The sequence below is a fragment of the Prionailurus viverrinus genome, chromosome A3, assembly GCF_022837055.1.
Source record: "Prionailurus viverrinus isolate Anna chromosome A3, UM_Priviv_1.0, whole genome shotgun sequence".
NCBI classification, from domain to species: domain Eukaryota; kingdom Metazoa; phylum Chordata; class Mammalia; order Carnivora; family Felidae; genus Prionailurus; species Prionailurus viverrinus.
Window position 1 is genome coordinate 34,396,989 of NC_062563.1, and position 23,774 is coordinate 34,420,762.

General features: G+C 37.7%; 1 protein-coding gene across 6 annotated transcripts in view; it reads left to right on the plus strand.

The window, feature by feature from the left end:
* Window positions 1-23,774, plus strand: part of PLCB1 (phospholipase C beta 1) — a 708,066-nt gene that overhangs the window by 235,405 nt on the left and 448,887 nt on the right. For all 6 annotated transcript variants that reach the window (XM_047853458.1, XM_047853461.1, XM_047853460.1 and 3 more), the window contains exon 3: window positions 3,645-3,713. In XM_047853458.1, the coding sequence (XP_047709414.1) occupies window positions 3,645-3,713 (69 nt within the window). The remainder of the gene's footprint in view (window positions 1-3,644; window positions 3,714-23,774) is intronic.

Consider the following 23,774-nt stretch of genomic DNA (forward strand, 5'->3'; position numbering starts at 1 on the left):
GAAACTGATGGATGGCACCCAGCCAGTCTGTTTTAACAAGTTTTCCAGATGACTGTCATGCAAGCTAAGCTTTGAGAGCCATGGGTATAGAAAGTGTTATCATACTCATTCTATAGACGATACAGTTGATGCTTGATGTGTCCCATGATTGGTTGGATACATGACCAGTTAATTTTAGGGCCCTTCCTCAAACTCAGGTTTTCTACTTAAACATCATGTGACCTTCCTCTCTTAATGAGTAAAAGATAGTGAATTCCATAAAGCTGGAAATCAGTATCTCTTAAATGAACCGAGAAAGGGACCATTTCGCTGCTTTCTAATAATGAGAGTAAATTGTTAAAACTATTAACTGGAGAAAATTAACCTAGAAAAAGTTTTAATGACATAAGCAACATATTGTGGTCCTGTGCATTGGGTTCCTCATTTTCTTTTTAGTGGAAGCGAGAATAGAATGTAGTTAAACCCCAGGGGGGTAGCTGTTGCGTGTTAATAGAAGTGGGAGACACTATTTTAATCATCACTTTCTACTCGAATGAGTCCATTGGACAGCTTTTCCACCTGGGTCTTTCCCATGCCACATTACCCACGTTGATAGTGCCCTGCGGTGGCTTTCCTACACACACAATTTTACACACAGGCGAGAGAAATTTCTTAGACGCTGTGGTATCGGAATGAATCCCCAGGGCAGCTAGCGTTAAGTACCCCTCTGTGATTGGGGAATGAACGTTTCTTCTTGAGCTGAGAGTAGAAAACAGTGTTCATTATCTGTAATATAAAAGTCTATATAATGACTCCTGCTAAGATCTAGTTCTTTGTGAAGTCACTTTGGGTTTTGTGTGTATAAACAAGTAGAGTCGAAGGCTTTGTTTGCTCAACTGGAAGGAATTTCCTTCGATAGAAAACCATGATATAAGATGAGGTAAATGTGTTATGTATGTGTGTATGATTTTATTCTGCATATATGGAAAACATCATGTAACATATATGGAAAAGTGTGACAAACATAAATGTCAGTGTTTTATGGATAATTTTAAAGAGGACACACATGTAATAACTACCAAGTCCCAAGCGTTTGTGCTAACTGTCCTCGCATCCCTGCTGTGTATCTCCCATGGCTTGTAGTTTTCTGCACACAATTCCTGCCTCTGTGCATTTGCACCTACTGTTTCCTCTTCCTCTAACCCTCCTTCCCGACCAGAACACAGAATTATAAGGCTGGCAAACTGTTTCTCGCCCTCGTGTATTAGCTGAAAAGATGCCATAGTCCTTTGTAGCCCATGTCTCAGTGTACTTTGAAATGTCTCCTTTAAAGTATAATAAGTGGTTTTGTTCATGAGCTGCTCAAAACAGCTGTTTTCTGCATTGTTGGTGTCATTCCTCAGTACCAAGCCGGTACCTGCCACATAGCAGCATTTGATAAATAATGCACCATTGAACTAATGGCTGGCATTTCTACTTGGATGAACCCCTCAAACCAACACCTCCAAAATGCATTATCATTTTGCCCAAACTTCCAAGTCCCAATGGGGAATATGGAAACCCTAGGGCTGTTTATGACTCCTCTCTTCCCTGTAGACAATTCTACCTCATGTTATGGCTTTCATCTTTCTTCCAGTTACCTCTACCTTCATTTGATCTCCTGTCTCTCAAATGTCCACTTGGTTCTGGTCTTCCGGTTGAAGCTTCTTCAAGCTTAGGGCTCTTCCTGCTTCTCTCCTTCCAGCACGGGTTTTGGTTGTCTTGCTGTGGAGATAACAGACCCAGACCAGCTGTTCCATCGCCTCAAGTCTGAGGACTTCCTTATGCATTTGCCTAAGTGAATCATTGAGTCTAGCATTGATACCATTCTTTTCTAACACTGATAAGGTGACCTTCACTATTGCGAACGGTACAGCCTTAGGGGAATTGTAGTACCAGATCTTCTATCCTGCAAGATCTTTGCTGGGTTGCTCTCCTCACACCCCAGGGTTTGGGAGGATTTCCAACAGTCACACCTGGCAAGGAATGGGTTAAGGGATCCACTAAAATAGGAACAAGCAAACTTATAAGTCCAGGGTGAGCAAAAGAAAACAAGACCCTGTTTCTTGTTCACAAGAACAAGCTGTGAAGCTTGGGCTTCACATATAAGTGCGCTGGAGCCACGTGTTCTGTTGGACCTGCTGTGTGGTCTTTCATGCCAGTGGACAGACTCCACCCCCACCCCTGTGACTGCAATCATGAAATCAACCTCAAGTGCAGGAAAATAATCAGACCCTTTTACATGGAACATTTGGAACTGGTGGCAGCTATTTGAAGGAATTGTCTGGGAACCCCAACTACAAGTACTTGGGGATATTAGGGCCCATAAGAAATTACACCCACTCGTGTTTAGAGGTTCTGAGCAGCAGAATGATGCTGCAGTGCCTCCTGTAAGAAGGGAATTAGAGGCCTGCGTCCAGCTGTCTCATTGTCAGCATGAGTCAGATGCATGACTGTTCATTGCAATGCCGCTCCATCTCGCCAGCGTAGGGTCTCCTGTTAACTTGGCGATGTGTATTGTCACAACACTCATGGCTCAGTGTCCTTAGCTGGACTCTCAGGGTTTCCATCCTTTTGCCCATATCCCTTTCTGGTATCATCTCCCATGACTTTTCTTCATACGTTCTAGGCCCCAGTAATGGAACACTGAATGTTGCCTGTGAAAATCCCCTCCCACGCTGCCATTACATTTTCCCTGTGCTGTTCCTTCTTCCCGGGTGCCTCTCTATCCCCTTCCGCCTCCCTACCCTTCTCCCCTGCAGTGTTCTCCATCTCTAAGCATTTCTAAGCATCCATACCTCAAGGTTCTGTCCAAACCTCTGGTCCTTTCTTGTCTAGATATTTTCCAGTGTTATGCCTTCCAACTCCTTTTATCCATGCTCAGTGACTCCTTCATGGACTTTTTTTGAGCCCTGGGGGAAAAACTTTCTTTTCTCTGTTGACTCCCATAGCAGTTAACTTTATAGTTGGCATTAACACATCCTCCCTTGTCTTATGCATATACATTTCTTTACTCCCTTGTTTGACAGCAAGTCCATCCAGAGGAGCTATCACATTTTATGTATCTTGTATCCTAGAGTAACTTGCATATTATGGGTGTTCAGTAATATATAATGAATAAATGAAAAGATCGAGGCATAAGATATGAGTGCTAAAGGCTGGAGAGGGGGCAGGTAGGTGAGGCAGATTCATCTCTTTCCCTTGGCAAGGTGAACTGATGGGAACATCTCTTTCCACCACCCCCTATCCCCATCTCCCATGCCACTCACATGTCCTCACACTCAGACTGACTCTCAGGATTATTTTTTGACCATGGAGCAGGAAGGCACGGTTCATGATGATTTAGGGACAGCTCATAGTATAGACCGGGGACCCTGACCATGCCCATTATACTTTCAAAATGTCTCAGCATATATATTAAATTGAGCAGTTAACGGTTAGCTATCTTGTTGTTTCCACTCCAATTCGATTGATAAAGAATGTGAAAGAAAAAATATCCTAACTACAGAGAAATCTTCAGGCAGGTCTCAAGATAACATGATTTTTTTTAAAGAGATGACAGTGATATAAAATAATGAAAGGAGATCTGTGGGGATGCTTAACAATTTCACATTTTTGCCTTCCAGGAGACGGAGCTGTTAGATCTCAGCCTTGTCAAGGATGCCAGATGTGGGAAACATGCCAAAGCTCCCAAGGTAAGAAGTGGAGTGTTGTGCACCCGCCAGATGCTGCTTTGAGGATTTGGCCGTGTCATGGTATCAATTAATTGCCCCAGTTAAAAGTTTCTCTGTTGTAGATGTTGTAAAACACAATAAAACAGCCAGTCCTTCCAGAAGCCTGTATGCCCTAAACATTTCCACTTTTGTTCAAAGAAGGCAACAGTGAGTAAAAATATAGGCAGTTGGACACGGCGTCTTGCTTTCTGTCCTCTAATTTTCATGTTGCTTGAAAATATATAATGAGGCCAAAGTTTCTGGGTAATTCTAAATAGTTAAAATGTTCTTGAAGTTACTTGGAAACTTCCTGGAGCCTCATATGCATACATGAACTAACTCTTAGATATGATGAATAAGACTGTAATTCAAATACTTTATAAGTAATATCACTTCATCCAAAAAGCCAAAGGGTGTGAAGTCCTTCTATAAATGTTACTAGTGAAGACCCGGGGAAGTTTGGGATCAGTTGTGTGGCCTGTTAATTTGTTTTTGTTTGAAAACCTTACTGAAGAAATACTCAAAGCAGTGTTTGTGATTTTATTTCCTTTTTTTTTTTTTTGGAAGATTATTTAACAAATGTTGAATAAAGAATATACAAATTTTTTTAAACTTAGATTCTGGTTGAGTATACTAACAAACTGCATTGACTTGCCTGTACAGTGGGAAACTACTCTTTATTGTATTCAAATTTTAGTACGTTAAATACTTCCTTTCTAGCAAAGATAATATTGTCAAATAGGGAAGTACAGGTGCCATTCAGGAACTCTTACCTCTTACCATAATTGATATAAAACTAGCGATTTTCTATTTGAGTATCTGCCTGCAACTTTTGTTTTATTCTTTAAAAGTCAAAATACTTTCTTTGACATCAAAAATTATCTGTTGCTGTGGAGAAACAGAAAGAAAAAAAAATCACCTGGAAGGATCATTCTTCAGATACATAACAGTGCAATATTTGCTGGCAAATTCTGCCATGGAACGAACACCCAAATACTGGTTTTACTGCTGTAGGAGTTAAGCTGATCTATAGGAAAACGTGAAAAATGAAGACAGAAAAATCTGAATTATTTTCAAGAAGGTTTCTAAATGTGTTTTCATGTGCAAATAGTCTATTAGTTGTGTTGCTCTCTTCATAATATAATCAAATTTTAGTAGTTTGGTCTTTTAATTTTGTAGCAAGCTTATCATTATTAATGCTTCCTTGATGATTCAGAATTGTTTAATGTTTAGTGTAGGAAAGAAGTTCTTTCTTCTTCTTTCCCCCAAAACATTCCAGCCATGTTTCAGGTAAGCCTGTTAGTTCCAAGAACTGCATTGATAGTGGAGTTATAAAGTTTGCCTTTAAATGCAAGTTCATTGGCCTAACTTGAAATTTGATGATCAATATTGATGATAAAGACTACTGCTGCCTACACTCCGGTAGAGCCCCCTTTGTCTGCAGGCATCAGAGGTGGAGTTGGCATCTCTGCCACCTGGAGTTTCTTTCTGGCTTCCCTCTCTCTCTTTTATTGTAGCATTCAGCCTGCTGATCAGTTCAGTGTTTCATTTATGGACGCGGTTGGATACGTGTCTATTGCATGAGGATAAATGAATAGAACTAGGGTCTGTGCTATGCTCAGCTGATAAACCACTATTAGATCCTAAAATATTTCTCTTAAAGACAGACTTGGATACTTGGAATACTCTGACCTTTACTGTTTTGTTTTCTTTTGTCCCCCCCCCCCCCCCCCCACTAAAGATTGCTTTCTCTGTGGATTATCTGTGTCCTTGGCATTTTTCCACTCTGTTCCTTGCTGGTGTTCAAGAACTTCAGTCTACTTTAATATTTTAAAACCTGGGTTCTGTTGTGTGACCTTCCTGAGACTCAGGCTTCTTCATTGGCTACATGGTGATAATGATAACAACAACAATAATAGTAACTAAGATAATAATGAATGGGCACTTCGTATCATTACTATAATGGCTAAATTAAATAATTCCTTAGGAAATCTTTAGCAGAGGAGTTCTCAAATTTGACTGCCTGTGGAATCACCTCAAAAGCTTTAAAAAATGGTAATGTCTGTTTCCTAATCCCAAAGATTCTGGTGCTACAAGATTCTAACTGGTGTTGTAGTGTGGATATCAGGGCTTTTGAAAAGCAGATTTGTAGCAAAATTTGAGCACCACTGACTTAACAGATCACTGCTATTTAATAGGCACTCATTAAATATTAGCCACTATTGTTGGTATTATCATTGTTATTTTTATATTTAATATTATTAAAAAAATTCAATCATATTTGCAGGAAGTCAGGTTTTAATTTCACTTTATGTGGAAAAGTTTATGTTGTAAAGAGAGATTGGATTGTGGGGCTTGGATGAAAGTGGCTTTGTGGATTGATAGGCAAGAAAGAAGTTGATATGACTCTCAGTTTAGAAGTCTTTAAGCTGCAAGGGGAGCCTGGGCGGCTCAGTCAGTTAAGCATCTGACTCCTGATTTCAGCTCAGGTCATGACCTGGCAGTTCATGGGAGCAAGCCCCACATCAGGCTCTGTGCTGACAGCATGGGGCCTGCTTGGGATTCTCTCTCCCTCTCTCTCTCTGCTGCTTCCCTACTTGCTTGCTCTCTCTTTCTCTCTCTCACTCAAAATAAATAAACTTAAAAAAAAAGTCTTTAAGTTGCAAAAGAAAACCCCAGCTCAAACTGGATAAATAATTAAAAAGAAAACTTATTAGAAATGATTGGAATGTATTGAAAATTCCAATGGAAGTCTCACTCAGCTGCTCAGGGACTATCACCAGGGAACAGATACTTATTTCTCTTGCCAGTCTGGCTTCCAAGGTGCCAGAGGCAATTCCTCTTCCATCCTCAGAATCCCGTTGGTGGCCATCCTCCACTCACCATCACTGGCACCTTCCGGGTCCCCCACATTAGTAGCAGTTCAGTATGGGGACCAAAAGAGAAACAAGCTTCCCATGTATAACCACCTTGTAGAAGGAGGCCTATGGCTGGAGGAGGAAAACTAAATAAGAGGAGACCATAGTGTTGGCTGGAACAAAAGCAGTAGGACTGATGGCATAAGAATAAAAAGTGTCAGGATAGCAGTATGGAGTGAGACAAGCCCAGTAAGGATGAGGAGTCAATGGAACATGAAGACAGATTGAGTGGAAGACTTTCTGCAGGGGTTTACAGACCATCAAGGAAGGAAGAACATGTGTGGAGCAGATATTATTTATCAAAATACTCAGGCACCCCTCAAATATTTATCTGTGCATGCATATTATTTTTGTTTTCCACAGCATCTCATTACATAAAAATTCACAATCTAGCTGAAGACGAACTGTTTTCTATGCCTGCTGTGATTGGAAATAACATTTAGAAGAAATGGAGAAGTGTCTATGTGTTGCCCTGTTAATGAATTTTAAATGTCGACTACCAGCACAGTATATGGAATTCCAGATCAGCTTTTCTGTATACAGCCTTTGTCCTAGTTATCAGTTTCAAAATTTCTCACTGGAGATAAATTGGAAGATTTTTATCCACATATAAAAACGTAAAAGAAAAAAAAAACATCTTGTCCTTTGAAATCTAAAAAAATGTATTTATGTTTCCTTCTTTGCTCTCTCTCTCCCTGCCTCCCAGGCTTATAAAGCACATGTAGAGACAAGGTGCTCTCGGATGTGCCTCTTGCATGTGCTGGGTACACATATTCTCTGCATGTTCATTTCAAAAGGAGCTTTTTTAAAAAAGTAAAGTTTATCCCTGTGGTTTCTCTGGGTTGCTGACCCAGCAGATCAGTTTAGTGGCACATGTACAGCATTAATACAATGAAATAGATCTGGCTAGAATGAATGAAAAGTATCAGCGTTTTGTGCAGAATAAGTTTGTTTGGTGAAACTTCTTTCATGCATGTGAATATATGTTCTGGATCAACAAAAAGTGCATTTTTTACTCTACACCATGTCATAAAGGTTTAAAAATGCTGCTGAGAAAGATAGTTTCTTTATCCTCAGGATTCTCAGGATGTATTTTATCTATAGGTGTATTTGAAAAGTAGATGGAGCCAGAAAACTGGAGATATGGGTTTGGATGCCAGCTCAGTCAGTAACCTACTTCTCTCTGTGCCTCTACTTCCTCATCGATGAAATGGGGCATGTGGGGGCCACAGGGTTTTAGGTGTGGAAGTTGGGTTAACCCTTGATTCCAACTTTTAAAATGAGAAGTTAATCAAGCCAAGGCACTCCGTCTTGTAGATTATAAAATTAATGTTGAACAAGTTTGTATCAACTAAAACTTCTTGCCTTAGTCATAGGAAACCAGGTGCACTTAATAAAATATCAGGTCACATTCTAACCAAGGTAAGGTGCAATGCAAACAAAACTAAAAGGAAGGAAGAGGGGCGCCTGGGTGGCTCAGTCGGTTAAGCGCCAGACTTCAGCTCAGGTCATGATCTCTTGGTTCGTGGGTTTGAGCATCGGGCTCTGTGCTGACAGCTCAGAGCCTGGAGCCTGCTTCAGATTCTGTGTCTCCCTCTCTCTGACCCTCTCCAACTCTCACTCTTTCTCTCTCTCAAAAATAAATAAACATTGAAAAGTTAAAAAAAAAAAAGGGAAGGAAGGAAGGAAGAAAGAAATATTTATGCCGAACTTTGCACGTGGCTTCTCGAAAGCAATTGTAGGATTGCTGTGGACTCCACAGAGACTGTGTACTTAAGGAGGCTCTCCTAGGCTTTGAACATGAAAACTCTGTTGTTGACATTCACTCTCAATAATACTTGCAGCAATGCCACTGAAAAATATTTCTATAGTTTAACTTCCAAATTGTGTTTCGTCCAAAGAAAACTGCTTCATGTGCTTTGCTGACAATTAACCAATTCATTCTATTGATAAAGGGCAGTTTATTTCAGATGTGTAATGTTAATTGGAATACAGATTCCTGGTAAATATCTAGATTACAATTAAGTTCTACATGGCAAGTAGTATCACTACAACCACATAAGGCAGATTAGAGTAAAATGAAATTTTAAAAATTGATCAGTTTTAGTTTCTGAAACCCCAAATGAAAATGATGGCTTTTAAAATCATTAAATGCAAAAAATAAATAAGATAAGATAAAATAAAGTAATTAAAAGCATATTTGGAAAGGAACATACACCACAGTGCCTAGCCCTACAAGCAGACTCCAGCATCCCACTGGGGGGTGGGGGGCAGATAACAGATCCGTCCCACTGGGACCCATAAAACAGGACAGAGACCATTGACCATGAGTGGTGGAGAGGCTTGCTGCTTTGTTGAGTCATCATGGAGTATGTTCTCTTTTTAAGATGAGGTGATAGGAGTAGAGATATTAATTAAGAAAAGGAAGAGCATTCCAGGCAGAGGGCAGAGCAAGAGTAAAGGTGCTGACGTGGGAACATAGTTGGTATATTTGAGGAATAGCAAGGAAGCCAGTTGCCTACAGTGGTGTGCAAGAGAGAAAGGATGATGAAATCAGAGAGGTAGCCAGGGTCCACATTATTCTGGCCCTGTAGACCAGGCTAATGACTGTGGCTTTTTCTTCTGCAAGAACGAAGAAGGGATCTGAGAGTTCTGAATAGAGTAGTGACAAGATCTGATTTTGCTTTTCAAAATATCACTTGCCACTGCATGGAGCATAGACCATAGAAGAGAAAGGAGGAAGTAGGGACGCCAACCAAATGGCTATTGCTAATATCCTGAGTGGTGCTGATAATTGTATTAACTGAGAGATGTAAAGGTAAGGGGGAGAAAGAATGTCAGAATCTGAATTTGAAGGTGGCACCACAAGGTTTGTTAATGTGTGGGATGTGAGGTATGAAAAAAGGATTCAAGAACAATGCTTAGTGTCTGGACCTGGAAAAGTGGAAGGACTGAGCTGCTGTGTCCTAAGCTGGGAAGGAAGAAAGAAACACATTTAAATAGAAAAATTCAGAGTTTTGCTTCTTTGTTTGTTTGTTTGTTTTTGGATATTTAATGTTTGAGGTGTCTGTTCCACTTATACCTGATGATGTCGTATTTGGATATACAGATCTGCTGTTCAGGGGAAAGGTTGGCCATGGAGTTGTAAGTGAATATTTAAATCTCAAAGCTAAATGAGGACTCTTAAGGAATGTAGGTGTAGAAGAAAGCAAGGTGATGTCTGAGCCCTGGGACCTCCAGCATTTAAACTTTTAAAAAATGGAAAAGAGGGACGCCTGTGTGACTGTCAGTTGAGTGTCAACTTCAGCTTCAGTCTTGATATCATGGTTCACGAGTTCGAGCCCCACATCAGGCTCTGTGCTGACAGCTCAGAGCCTGGAGCCTGCTTTGTGGATTCTGTGTCGTCCCCCCCCACCCCTCCCTCACTCGTACTCTCTCTCTCTCTCTCTCAAAAATAAATAAAACATTTTAAAAAATGGATGAAAAAAAGTCAGGAAAGAGGCCAAGAATGGTATATAACTAAGAGAACTGAAAACAGAGGCTTCAAACAGGTATCTGTATACCAGTGTTTATAGTGGCATTATTCACAATATATATGTACCACAGTGGATTATTATTTAACCTATAAAGAAATGAAATTCTGACACAGGCTCTACATGGGTACACCTTAAAGACACTATGCTAAATGAAATAAACCGGACACAAAAGGACACATACTGTATGATTTCACTTATATGAGGTAACTAGAGTAGGCAAATCCATACAGCCAGAAAGTAGAATGGCAGTTTCCAGGGGCTGGGAGGAGGCAAGAATGAGAGAATGGGAAGTTATTACTTAATGGGTACAGAGTTTGTTATGACAACATTAAAAAGTTCTGGAGGTGAATGGTGGTTAATGATTGCATGACGCAACAATGACTATTACCTAATGTCACTAACCTATACACTTGAAAATCATTAAAATGGTAAACTATGGCATGCATATTTTACCACAATCTAAAAAAAAAAGGAAAAAAGGAAAAGACAGAAGGAACAACCAGTGAGGACAAGAATCAGAAGAGAGTATTTTCTGGACATCTAAAAAAGGATTTCAAGAAGGAGGGAGTAATCATTTAGATAAAATGGTGGAATTTCCTTCTAGCTTTTTCTTCTCACTTTTGTACACTTTTAATTTTATTGAAGTTACCATTTTATATACGCTTTATTTTTTCCCACATATTATCAGCCTTCCCTGCTAATATCCAAAATAGACTATTTATTTAAGGGTTGTCGAATCCCAAATAGCTCATCATAGGATCCGGATGCCAATATATAAATCTCATAATGAGCTGTTATTTGGATGTTCTACAACAGTGGTTTCAATGAATCATCTATGAGGCCGGGAGTTGAAATGAGTGCTTTATTTATTGTCCCCCTTTGCTGATTATAAGCTATTTCCCTAACTTTGTACAGATTCCACCATTGTGTGAAGCCACGGTCATAAAATTTGTTACAGATATTTGAAGTTGAGGGAAGAAGAAAACCTTTTGTAGAATAAAATAAATGTTTCTCTCTTTTTCTCTCAATCGCTAAGGAGCTCTACCTTCAGCCCGTATATTCTTGGTTCTAACTATTTCTCAACTTACCTGACATGATGCAAGAATTTTTGTTTGTTTGTTGTCATCCTGCTTCCATAAAAGTATTTATTTACATCTTTACTAAATGGACAAAAATAGAGCTTAAAACTTCACAGAATTATCTGTGTATGTGTAATGGTTTTGACAGCCAGTCACATTTATCTCCAGATGTAAATTATATGGCATGGTTCCTTTTTCATGTTCATTAAATTCCATAGATGTCAGTGGTTTGGTTTCCTTGGAAACAAAAACCTTTATATAACTAGTCAGAGATTTGGTAGCAGAAATATCAGGATGCCGAGGGGGGTAAGGAATGGTTCCTTCAGTAGATACATATTTGCATTTAAAACTCTTCTGCCTTTTCCATGTTCCTCTCACCCTTATGGCCATTCAATAGTGAACAAGAGAAGGTTTTAAAAGCTACCATTAAAGTATAGAATATCTTTTCTAATGGTTAAAAGCTTTTTACATTTATTTTCAAACAATCACAGACAGGCTAAGTCTTTTCTGGGATGTTGGTGTAAATTCCCAAATTTGAGAAGAGTGTGTCTCTTATCAAGAGTTAAGTTAGATTTGAACATTTGAGCAATGGCTACATAACTCAGTATATATGTATATTCATCTGTAAAATACTAACTGAACATGTGTGTGGCTGAATAAAGATTCTATGTTTTATATAATATCAAGTGTGTGTCTTTAGCACCCCACTGTCAAAGAGTTCGAAAGCTCCCTGACGGGTTGTGGAGAGTGAACAGGGGACCACAGTTCTGCCAAGGGGGAAGAGCAGGCTAAGGTCATGGCAGCCATGGACATTCTCATTGGTCAGGGTGGACCCCTTGTTTTTGTTTTTGTTTTTTTTTAATTTTTTTTTTCCACCGTTTATTTATTTTTTTTTGGGACAGAGAGAGACAGAGCATGAACGGGGGAGGGGCAGAGAGAGAGGGAGACACAGAATCGGAAACAGGCTCCAGGCTCTGAGCCATTAGCCCAGAGCCCGACGCGGGGCTCGAACTCACGGACCGCAAGATCGTGACCTGGCTGAAGTCGGACGCTTAACCGACTGCGCCACCCAGGCGCCCCTAGGGTGGACCCCTTGTTGAAGACAAGGTTAGTAGTATGTTACTTAAACCTCACGTCTTTTCAGAAGGCTGTGACTCATTTTATCATTGCTCCTATCTGGTATAATTTCAATCTAAACCCAATTTGTTCTACATGTAATGGTATAGAGTTGCATTTTGAAAATGTTTCTCAATTTTATTTCTTTCAAATGCAATAATACGCCATCTTGTGGAAATATCTGATATTTATTTCTTAAATTAATTCTGCATGGTGAACTGCCCTCTGAAGGGTTTTTAATCTCGAGTTCTAACGCAGAGATATGAGAAGTACTTGGGGAGCTTTTAAAATCTCCATGTCCAGGCCACACCCTGGATCAGTTGAATCAAAATGTCTGGTGTGGGGCTCAAGCACCAATATTTTTCTTTAATAATTTTTCTTTAAAATTTCCCAGAGTTTCCTGTGTTTGGCAAAGTTTGAAAACAATTACTCTAAGGAAAAAGAGCACCAGGTTAAATGGATGGTCTCTCTTTTTTTTAAATAGGGATTTTATGTGGTAAGGTATTGAGAATTTTCCTAGAGTATTTGTTTGTCAAAAAGACTAGTTTTTAGTATACTTTCCCTTAAACTTGATTGGCTTTAGTTAACATAGAGTATGTCAAGGTGTTTGTATTAATCTCCTCTGACAAAGTACCACAGACTAGGTGGTTTAAATAACAGAAATGTATTTCCTCATAGTTCTGGAGGTTGGAACGGATCTAGGTATCAGCAAGGTTGTTTTCTTCTGAAGTCTGTCACCTTGGCTTCTGGATGGCAGTCTTCCTTCTTTGTCCTCACATGGTCTTCTCTCTGAACCAATCAATGTCCTAATCTCCTCTTGTTGTAAGGACACCCATCCTATCATAGTAGGTCCCATCCTGAAGGCTTCATTTTAACTTAATTACCTCTTTAAAGAGCTTATCCCAGAATAGAGTCACATTCTGAATTGCCAGAGATTAGGACTTCAACACATGAATTTTGTGGGGACACAATTCAGCCTATGACAGCATTTCCTTATTACATTACAAAGCCAAGTTCATGATTTACTTCTGTATTGGGAATACTACTGCAAGATTATTTAAAAATTGATCTAATATAAATACATTTGTTCTTTATAATCAATATGATTGTCAAAGTGGATAAAATGGGCAGTAGGAATCATTGCAGAAATAGGCATTATTGCTTTTTAGAAGTACCTTTATTTCAGAATGTTTTTTTTCTTATTACCCACACATTCGTACTCATTTTTTTGTATGCCAGAGCACCCAACATGTATCCTTCTGCATTGTAAGTGTTTAATAAAGTATAGTCATTAAGTGCACAAGCTGTTAGGTCAGATGGCCAAGACTCAAAGCCAATAACCAGCTATCGAACTCAGCAAGTTATTCAACACCTCTGAGACTTAGTTTGCCCATCTGAATTATGGAAAGAATCTCCATGTTTTCCTTACCTGCTTGCCGCAAGACTCAATGATAAAATGCATCTAAAATACCTCAGCCTTCGCATCTGTTGTATATGATGAATACATTTTACCTATCATTATGGATGAGTTTTAGTAAGTGAATAAAATACATCTATCACTGATGTTCATATGATGTGTTGTAGTAGCAAAACCAAGATAGAGTTGGATAATTTACCTATTTACGGTGGAATTCCGTGCACTACTCTGGATTGCTTCAGAATGACAGATTTACACCTTTGTAGCTCTGGTGTTTATACCTACCAATGGAAATCTATTTTTATATGTTAACTGTACAAATACAAAATTGAAGCACATTTATCATTGCAGCCAAACACCTGCCCACAGAGGGCCATCAGCAATCTATTTGCATTAAGACTTACTGTTTTTTTGGGGGCACCTGGGTGGCTCAGTCAGTTAAGTGGCCGACTTCAGCTCAGGTCATGATCTCTCAGTCTGTGGGTTTGAGCCCCGCATCAGGCTCTGTGCTGACAGCTTAGAGCCTGGGGCCTGTTTCAGATTCTGTGTCTCCCTCTCTCTCTGCTCCTCCCCCACTCGCGCACTCTCTCTGTCTCTCATAAATGAATACACGTTTTAAAAAAAAACATTAAAAAAAGACTTACTGTTTTGTTTTGTTTTGTTTTTTCCTAAAAACTGTCTCGATTTTTCCAAAGGTTAAATCGATTTTCTCAACCATCAAAATAATTTCAGAGCAATTTACTTACAGTTGAGAACATGTTGACATATTTTTCTACATTATGAAGCCATGGAAGCAAAATCTGAAACAGTATTTTGAAATGGAAGAACACAATTTGGGGTCAAAGAGACCCAGATTCAAATCCCAGTGCACACATTAACTGAGAGATGCCAGGAAGCTTTCTTAGTTTCTCTATGCAGTGATAACTCCTGCAAGGATAGGGTTGTCTGGTGAGGTGGATTATGGTTCATAACAAGACACAAATCGTAGTGTCGTATACTTTGGGAGCTCACTCATGGCTACTTAACTATCTGCCTTATGTTCACTTTTCAATTTATTCTTCTTAGCACTTATTGTAGTGTCTGATAGATAATTAAGCATATATAGAACTTAAATTGTTTCCTTTTCAAAGAGTGTGTCCTACAGTAATTTGGCATGCAGTTTGACACCTGGTTCAACAGGGGAAAAAACTGGAAGGCAATTTGACATGTGATGTGAACAGGAGAAAAAGTCTGGGGAGGGACGGTAATATTTATGTCTATCGTGGAGTTATTGTGACAGTCAAATAATATACATACCTGAAATGGCTTTGCCAGCCATAAAGTGTGATAGAGTGGTATTCATTTGTGAGGCAGCTTGGTAGAGTGGAAGGAACTTAAGAGTATGTGCTTGTTTATTCTGAGAAATTCATTTTCATCATCTTTGAATGGGAAATGGCTGAAAATTCTTACGTTTATTCTGTTTACCATAAAAACATGAAATCCTGCATTGCACACTTTGGGTATGATACCTGACACAAAGTAGGTATGTTTGGGGAGGAAAGAAGACTTGCAGCATAATTTTTTGGTTTTTTTCCTCTTTTCTGAATGTGAACACAACATCTGTAGCTGTCTAAAATGCGAAATTTCAAGTACCCAGAGAAATAGTATTGATCTTATTTAAAAAGTGCCAATTAAAAGTCAAAATCATGTAGTAAAATTTGCTTCTTCACAGATCTTTGTTAATGGTAGAAAGAAATTTTCTAAGACTGCCGAAATTAATGTGTGTAGAGATTTCTAGGACATGGATTAACCGAACTAAGCAGAATATTTGTTGGTGTTTAACTGTGAACAGGATCACTGGGTCTAACAGGTCAGAATTCACCTTTCAGCTTCACTCACCAAGACATTTTCTCTGTGCCTTTTGGTACTTCATCATTCAGATGTTTCTTGACATTTTAATTGGTATCCAGGTATTACCGATTTCAGGTTAAGACCAGTGGCGCTGGAAGAATTTGCTGATCACTGTTAACCATAAATGGGCGTAACCCTGTGAAGAGTCACTTTATCTTCTCTCAAGAACAGAGAATACTTTTTAAAAACAATAACTCAACATTTCTCCAAGTGAATTCCTTGGAATACTAACAGGTGTTTTCAGATAAAAGTGTTGTCTGGTCAAATATATTGGGAAGATGCTTGTTTTTTTGTTTTGTTTTGTTTTGTTTTTTTTTATTACAGAACTTCTCATAGACTGATGTGTTGGACATGGATTGGGGCCAGTTTCCTTTTTTTTTTTTTTTTTTTTTTTTGACAATGGGCGTCTTTGTCAAGCATCTCACAGGATTAACGTTCTGTTGAATCACTTTGGTAAATGATTCTGTAGTCGGTTCTTAGGATGTCTATCACACACCATATTGGGATTGGAACACCAGTTTAAGAGTGATGCTTATTTCCACAATAGTGCAGATACCTAATTAAAGATGTTCAAAGACCAGGTTCTTGGGTGATCTAAACCAGAAAGGTCTTTCTTCATGTAAAAATCCATTGGTAATATACGGCAGAGGTTTATCTTGTGCTCCATCATGGATCGTTATTAATTTTAAACTGTATTAGCATTAGTCCGCCTTGTCTTTTCTTCCAAATTTAGACCTTGGCTTTGACAGAAAGCCATCAGCACTTTTAGTATATCATTCAAAGCACAACAATTTAATTTGTTTCCACGGTAGCTGGAATGTAGTTTGGCATTTAGGCCAGCTTAATGCATGGTATACCACTACAGGTTAATTCCAGGTCCACTGAATTCTTTCTAGGGACCAGTTTCCAATGGCTTTCCAAGTTCTCACTAGTGTAAAATTGATGCCACATGGTTTTATTGGAAGAATCTTAAATTGAGATAAAGCTTGAGTTGATGTTACATTTAAAGTGGTTGGAAGTTACTCTGGGAGCAACAGTTTTCAAAAGCTGTAGCTTCTTCCTGATTCCCTATAGAAAAGTGTTTCCAGGAGTTGACTTTATGTCTCTAAAGTGAGACTTGAACTCTGTCCCCTCATGTGGAGGGGACAGCAGTGGTTAAGAGGCTCCACCAATGTTATCTTTGTAGCCACAGTTGATTGCTTCATTTCTTCATATCTAGATTTTCTCATCCATAAAATGAAGTTCATAATGCTATTTCAGAGAGTTTTTGTAAGGATGATCGGCTATGATACGTTTCATAGTCCTGCCTCTGTGCATGGTAGCTTGTTTTCTCTGAAACTTGAAGTCACGAGTTCATACCTTTAATAGACTTGCGATCAGTGTCATTATTTGACAAATTAGACAAATTGCTGCATCAGCCGTAGTGTCATTTTTTTTCTCTTAGATATTTACATTTGCCATCTGTCTTACCTATGCTTCTCACTCTCTGGCCAAGTTTTCATTTTTCATGATATCTTGAACAGCATTTTTTAAAAAAGAGCTTTGTTCATTATTCGTATTATTAAAATACTAAGGTAATGTTTAAATTTTACATTAAGCATTTCCTTACTGGGATTTGTAATACCTGATTAAAAATTACTTGCCAAACATAATTTTTCTTTTTATGAGTGTTAATTAAAAATTAAATTTCACTGTCTTTATTTGAAGTTAAATAAACAAGTCATTTGGTATCTGTGTATGAATTACAGTTACTTTCATTGTTAGAATACCTTAGTGTGAATTTAATAAGACTTTAAAAAGGCTTTTTTTTTAAGTTTTATTTATTTTAGAGAGAGAGAGAGAGAACACAAGTGGGAGAGGGGCAAAGAGAGAGGGACACAGAATTCAAAGCAGGCTTCAGGCCCTGAGCTGTAAGCACAGAGCCCTACACTGGGCTGAAGTTGTAAACCATGAGATCATGACCTGAGCCGAAGTCAGACGCTTAACCAACTCAGCCACCCTGGCACCCTTAAGCAAGAAGTTTTATGTGTTGGGACACATACAGATGATCTGGGAAATTAACTATTCACTTGATTATTTTTGCCATAGGCAAATCTCTACTGTCAAAAATAGAGGTTAGTGAGAGAGATTTATTTTATTTTAGGGGAGTTTGAAAATGTAAGTCTATAGTAATCATTTTCCATTTGTGCAATTTTGTTTGAAGATTAAAGATTATTAAAAGGCATTGTCTCCATATATTTACTTACGTATATGAATACCAGATGGATGAAAATCTAAATAAAATTAATTTCAGATCTTATATTAGTTCTGTCCCACACGTATACCTAGGAATGTGGAATAGATGAATAATGCAAATAAAATTTTTGTTTACATGGTTTTAAAGTCAATAATGCTTCAAATAAATTAGTGCATAATATTGAAAAAGAATAGATCTTAGAATGTTTAAAATAAAAAGTAGGTATTTTATATGAGGTAGTAGTTGATATAACCTTTCGAACCTATGCTGAATAAAGTGTGTAAGTAAGAGCAAGTAGGCTCGATATTTAATTTTATGGCTAGCTGCTCAAAATTTCATGGTTCCAGTTGATAAATCTTAAGTCAAATAATTTACTTCAAGGATACTGTAGAGCATTTGAAATACTGTAGAAGTTTGACTAGAGCCCTTATTTTTTTTTTCCATTCTTACAGAAAAAAAAACCCAAAGTAAATTATTATTCTAGTGTGTAAATTACAAAAAGTCATAAGAGATAGATTCTCTGCTCTGTCAATATTTACCCTGATACTTAACTGTGTTACATTGTTCTAAATTCTTTAAGTAAATTCTTAGAAATGCTCCAAGTAACTAGAAATTCATCAACCTTCTTTTAATCATGTCCTTAAATGTCCTGCTTTTCATTTGCCAACATTCATGCTCAATGCAAGATGAATTGAGAAACCATGAAGTTGTAAAAGAGAATTAATATATGGAGCTGAATCATGCCTTTGTAAGCTGGAGCTAGTTTCTCTGGCAATAAGATGTTAGACAATAAATCATGTATCTAAAATCGTATAGTTGCAGAGACAGAGGAAAGTAAGGAAGTTCAGGAGTGTCATCTGAGTGTGTTGATGGCCTCTTCGCCACAATTAATAAGGTGTGGCTTTGTGAATTCAAGGGCAGAAATTCAGACTGTGGTGAATCTAAGTCCATTCAAAATATTTCTTTTAATCTTGACAACACATACTGCTTTAATAGCATTAGTTGGTATTAGTTTCATGTGGCAAAAATTTCACACACTATTAATTCTAGCACTACATTGGAACACTAGAATTATGCATCTTTGGCTCTAAATAAATCCTTTTGGCTGTATGACTGACAAGAGAAAACCAATTATTTTGGGGGCCAGTCTTGAATTATTGCCTCAATAAAGGCTCTGTCACCCAAAATGGGAGCTTGCACAAAGAACAGTTAAGAACAAGGTGGAGAGAGTAATGGAAGGGTGTTCTGTCATTAATGTTGGCAGCATTTGAAGCTACTACCAAAATGTTTTTTGAAAGAATTGGAGACTAAATAAATTGCCTTAGAGCTTGAATAATTCCAGATACACAAAGGAAAATCCCAGTCATGCTTTTATCTTCCAAGAGATCAAACTGTACATCTATGCATTTACACACATGATATAGTTAAAGTTCTTTTATTTCACATATCTTAATCACAGTCATGATGTTAAATATATTTCATATTTATCAGTTTATGCCGGAATAATAATCATTAATTTGAAATCATATTAACTATTTACTATCTATTTACTATGTGGAATAGTGACACAATTCTCATTTTAGTTTTGCTATTGTAAGTAACCCTGAAGCAAATACCTGCCTTCATTTATTATTTTTCCTCTTTGTTGTTGTTTCCTTAAATTAATAGTCCTGGCATTGGGATTACCTGTCTAAATACATTTGATTTAATCCATTATTACAGGATTCTTCCTCATTTTCTCTTCTTTCACATAGGTATTTTTTAAATTTTTTCTCAAAAAATGTTTATTCATTTTTGGGAGACAGAGAGAGAGAGAGAGAGAGAGAGAGCAGGCAGGGGAGGGGCAGAGAGAGGGGGATGGAGGATCCAAAGCAGGCTCCATGCTGACAGCAGTGAGCCCAGTGCAGGGCTTGAACTCACCAGCCATGAGATCATGACCTGAGCCAAAGTCGAACGGTTAACCTACTAAGCCACTCAGGTGCCCCCATGTAGGTATTTCTTTATTCTCATGGTAGCAGTTGTATTTCCTTACTGCATTAATACAAGTACTTCTTTGTTACAGCCCACACAAAATAATTCCAAAATAAAAATACTAGTGTCACTAATAACAAATCTAGTAGTGAAAATTCAACATTTCTTTGCAGTTCTCTTTATTTCTTAGAACATTTTTCATTCACAATATAGGTTCCACATTTATTAAAATTTATTATTTTCTGTAGAGCTATACTAATTTGCTGCATAATGAGATGATTTCTTTTTTTATAGTTATATTCAATTTTGGAGATTACTGTTCCTCATTGTTTTTCTTAAGTTTACATTTTGAAAAAGTAAAATATTTATTTACGTGGTTCAAAACCCAGTGTTAATACATACAGTATATACGAATACTCATAAAAGGCTCACTCCCATCCATATCCCTTTCACTGATTCCTACCCACCGTATAGTTACTTCCTTCCTGTGTTTCTGTTCGCAAAAATGAGGACGCATGTGCGCGCGTGCGCTCGCGCGCGCGCGCGCACACACACACACACACTCACTCACACACACAGCTATCTAGTCCCCTCATGTCATTTTTTCCCAGTAATCGGAGATGCCACTTTTTCAAAATATATATAAAACATTTCTATCTCTCTTACACAAAATGTAGCATTCCTTCTGTATGCTTTTATAGCTTGCCTTTTCTCATTTAGTAAAACCTCAAAACCACTCCATACTGGCGTGGGGATCTTTTTCTTTTTTTTTTTTATTTTTTTTTTAAATTTTTTTTTTTCAATGTTTATTTATTTTGGGACAGAGAGAGACAGAGCATGAACGGGGGAGGGGCAGAGAGAGAGGGAGACACAGAATCGGAAGCAGGCTCCAGGCTCTGAGCCATCAGCCCAGAGCCCGACGCGGGGCTCGAACTCACGGACCGCGAGATCGTGACCTGGCTGAAGTCGGACGCTCAACCGACTGCGCCACCCAGGCGCCCCGGATCTTTTTCATTATATAGCTGCCCATTATTCCCCTGCATGGGATCCTGTACTTTGTTCAGTCAGCCTCTCGTGCACAAACATTTAGGTGGTTTCCAATATTGTGCTGTGTTGTGTGAGGCTGAATTTAAAAAACAACCAAAACCAAACTTTATGCATGCTTTGCCCTACTGTGCAGAGGTCCAGTTTTAGGGTAAATTCCTAACTTCTAATTTAGGGTTGATTGCTAATTTCTCTTTCATAGGTGCTTTACTCTGTTTTGCCTTGTTTTGATCATTTTCTATCCTCCTTGCAATATATAAGATGATCTTGGTGCCCTCACCCCCAGCCTTACCACATAATGGATTGTCAACTTTTTTATTTTTGTCAGCTTGGTAAGAAATGCTATGGCTTTACTCTTAACTATGCATGAAATTAAGCATCCTTTCACAGTTTAAGAGAAAATATGTATATATATTTATAGTTTTTTTTCTATGAATTTCTGCCCGAGTATCTTGCACACTTTTCTATCTGGTATTTGATCTTTTTTGGAGCTTTTTAGGAGAATTAGTTCTTTATCACAGAAAATGTTCTCCAGGTTGGCTTTTGCCTTTTGAATTTCCTTACAGTGTTCTTTGCCATAGAAGCTTTTGTTTGTATTTTTATGCGGTCAATGTATTAAAATGTTCTTTTATTGCCTTTGTACGTTGAGTCACAGAAAGTTCTTTTTCTATATCTAGTTTATAAAGAAATTCACCCACAGTTTTTCTCAAGTATGGTTTTATGATCTTCTGGGATTTCTTATGTTGTATATTATGAGGTATGCGTCTCATTTTATCTTTTTCTTACTTGATATCCTTTTGTTTCAACACTATTTTTTTGAAGTCTGTCTTTTGTCCTAATCTTGTACCTAGGTGTTCTAATTTCATTAATTTAAAAATCCAACTGAACCCATTTTCAGTGTGCTATCCAGTTGTGCCAACACCCTTTATATAAAAGGTTCATCTTTTGCACAATTTATTTAAAAGTCCAGCTATTGTCCTAGAGAGTTAAGACACCACCTTTTTCATATACAGTCTTTCCCTATGTACCTAGGTCTGTTTCTAGCCATGTACTCTATTTTATTGTTCAGGCTGGCTTATTCATGTATATCAGAACACTTTGGATTTCTACTCCAGAATAACCAATAAAACAAAACAAAACAAAACAAAACAAAAAACAAATAGAATTAAGTTTTTATGAGCCCATTAGATCTACCAAATTTTGTTTTCAGTACTATTCCTTCCTTTTCTCTTAACAGCCACCCCCCATGGAAAAAATTATTTTTTCCTAAGGCAACTTTTTTTTGTTTCATATATATATATTCCATTTTCTAATTTAAAAATCTCATTTTTTAAATTTAATTAAAAAAAAAACTATTAGAAAATAGAAAACAAAATTATTATCAGTCAAGCAACTGAAATTTTCTTATAAGTTTAATCACAAGTGTCAGGAAATAAAAATTTTAAGAAAAGAGGGGCAGGCACCTGGATGGCTCAGTCAGTTAAGCATCTGAAACTTGGTTTGGCTCAGGTCATGAATCCAGGGTCTAGAGATCAAGCTCCCTGTTGGGCTTTGTCTGGGCATGGAGCCTGTTTGAGATTCTCTCTCTTCTTCTTCCTCTGCCCCCCACCCCCGTGCCTGCTCTCTCCCTCTCAATAAAATAAATAATAAATAAATGAATACATGAATAAATAAATAAATAAGAAAAGAACACTTGTGGCTAGTCTATCTTATAAATTTTATTCTTAGAAATCTATGCCATCAAGTGTTCATTCTATAATTTCTGAGCACATTTAATGTAAAAATAACTCTGGTGCATTATTCATGTTAACAGGCCCTTTAAATAGCCATAAAACACGTGGGAGCACATTAATGCTGCATCTGCCCTGTGCTTTTTAAGTCTATCAATTTTATGGGAGGGAAATCTTGCATAATGTCAGAAGTTTTCTTACATTCTCAGCTGCCTGTGGTGGCAGGGAAGTACCTTAGCTGCATTACGTGGGTGAGAATGTCACATTGCATGATTGGATTTTTATCTAAGGAGGGTGAGAGCTGCCAGTTTCACTTCCTAACTGTTAGAGTGAGGTTCCAAGTTGAGTAAGTTTTCTTTTAAATGAATTCCAGGAGTAGCAACTGTCTGCGACCTGTCTATACTCCTCTTTGAGACAGAAATTTCCTTGACAGTGATTACGAGGAACATAACCATTTTTGCCATTTTATGACCTCAGGGATGTGAAAAATACAAATGATATTAGCCATTTGGATAGCAGTGGAATTAGGCTGGCTTAACATATTTAAAGTGTTTTATTTTTTGAAAAAAAAGTAATTCATGCATCTACTAAAAAATAAATTCTCACCGTGTTAAAGGTTATCATTAAAAAGTATACTCTCCCACCCTCATTTTTTTTCTGTTTCATTTCCAGACGCAGTAAGTCATAGCCCTATTCTTATTCCTATTCCATATTCCTATTTTTATTTCCCAAAAAACCTATGCATATACCAGCCCATTAAATTTTTTTTGATTCTACACCAATGATGGCATACTATCAAGTAGTATATAATCAGCAATATGCCTCAAATTGCACTATATTAGCACCCATATATCTACTTCATTCTTTTTTTGGAGAGTGTAGACTATTTGATTTTATCAATACACCAAAATTTATTTATTGAGCTGCCTCTTAACAGGTGTTTTGTTGTTTCCAGATTTGCTGCTCTAAAGAATGTTTCAGTATATTTACTACATATATCTTTGGGCATAATATGAGTATAGTTGAATTTCCTATGTCTGAAATTCCTTTATCCAAATGCATGTCCATTTTAAATTATGAAATATATTACCAAATTGCTCTGCAAA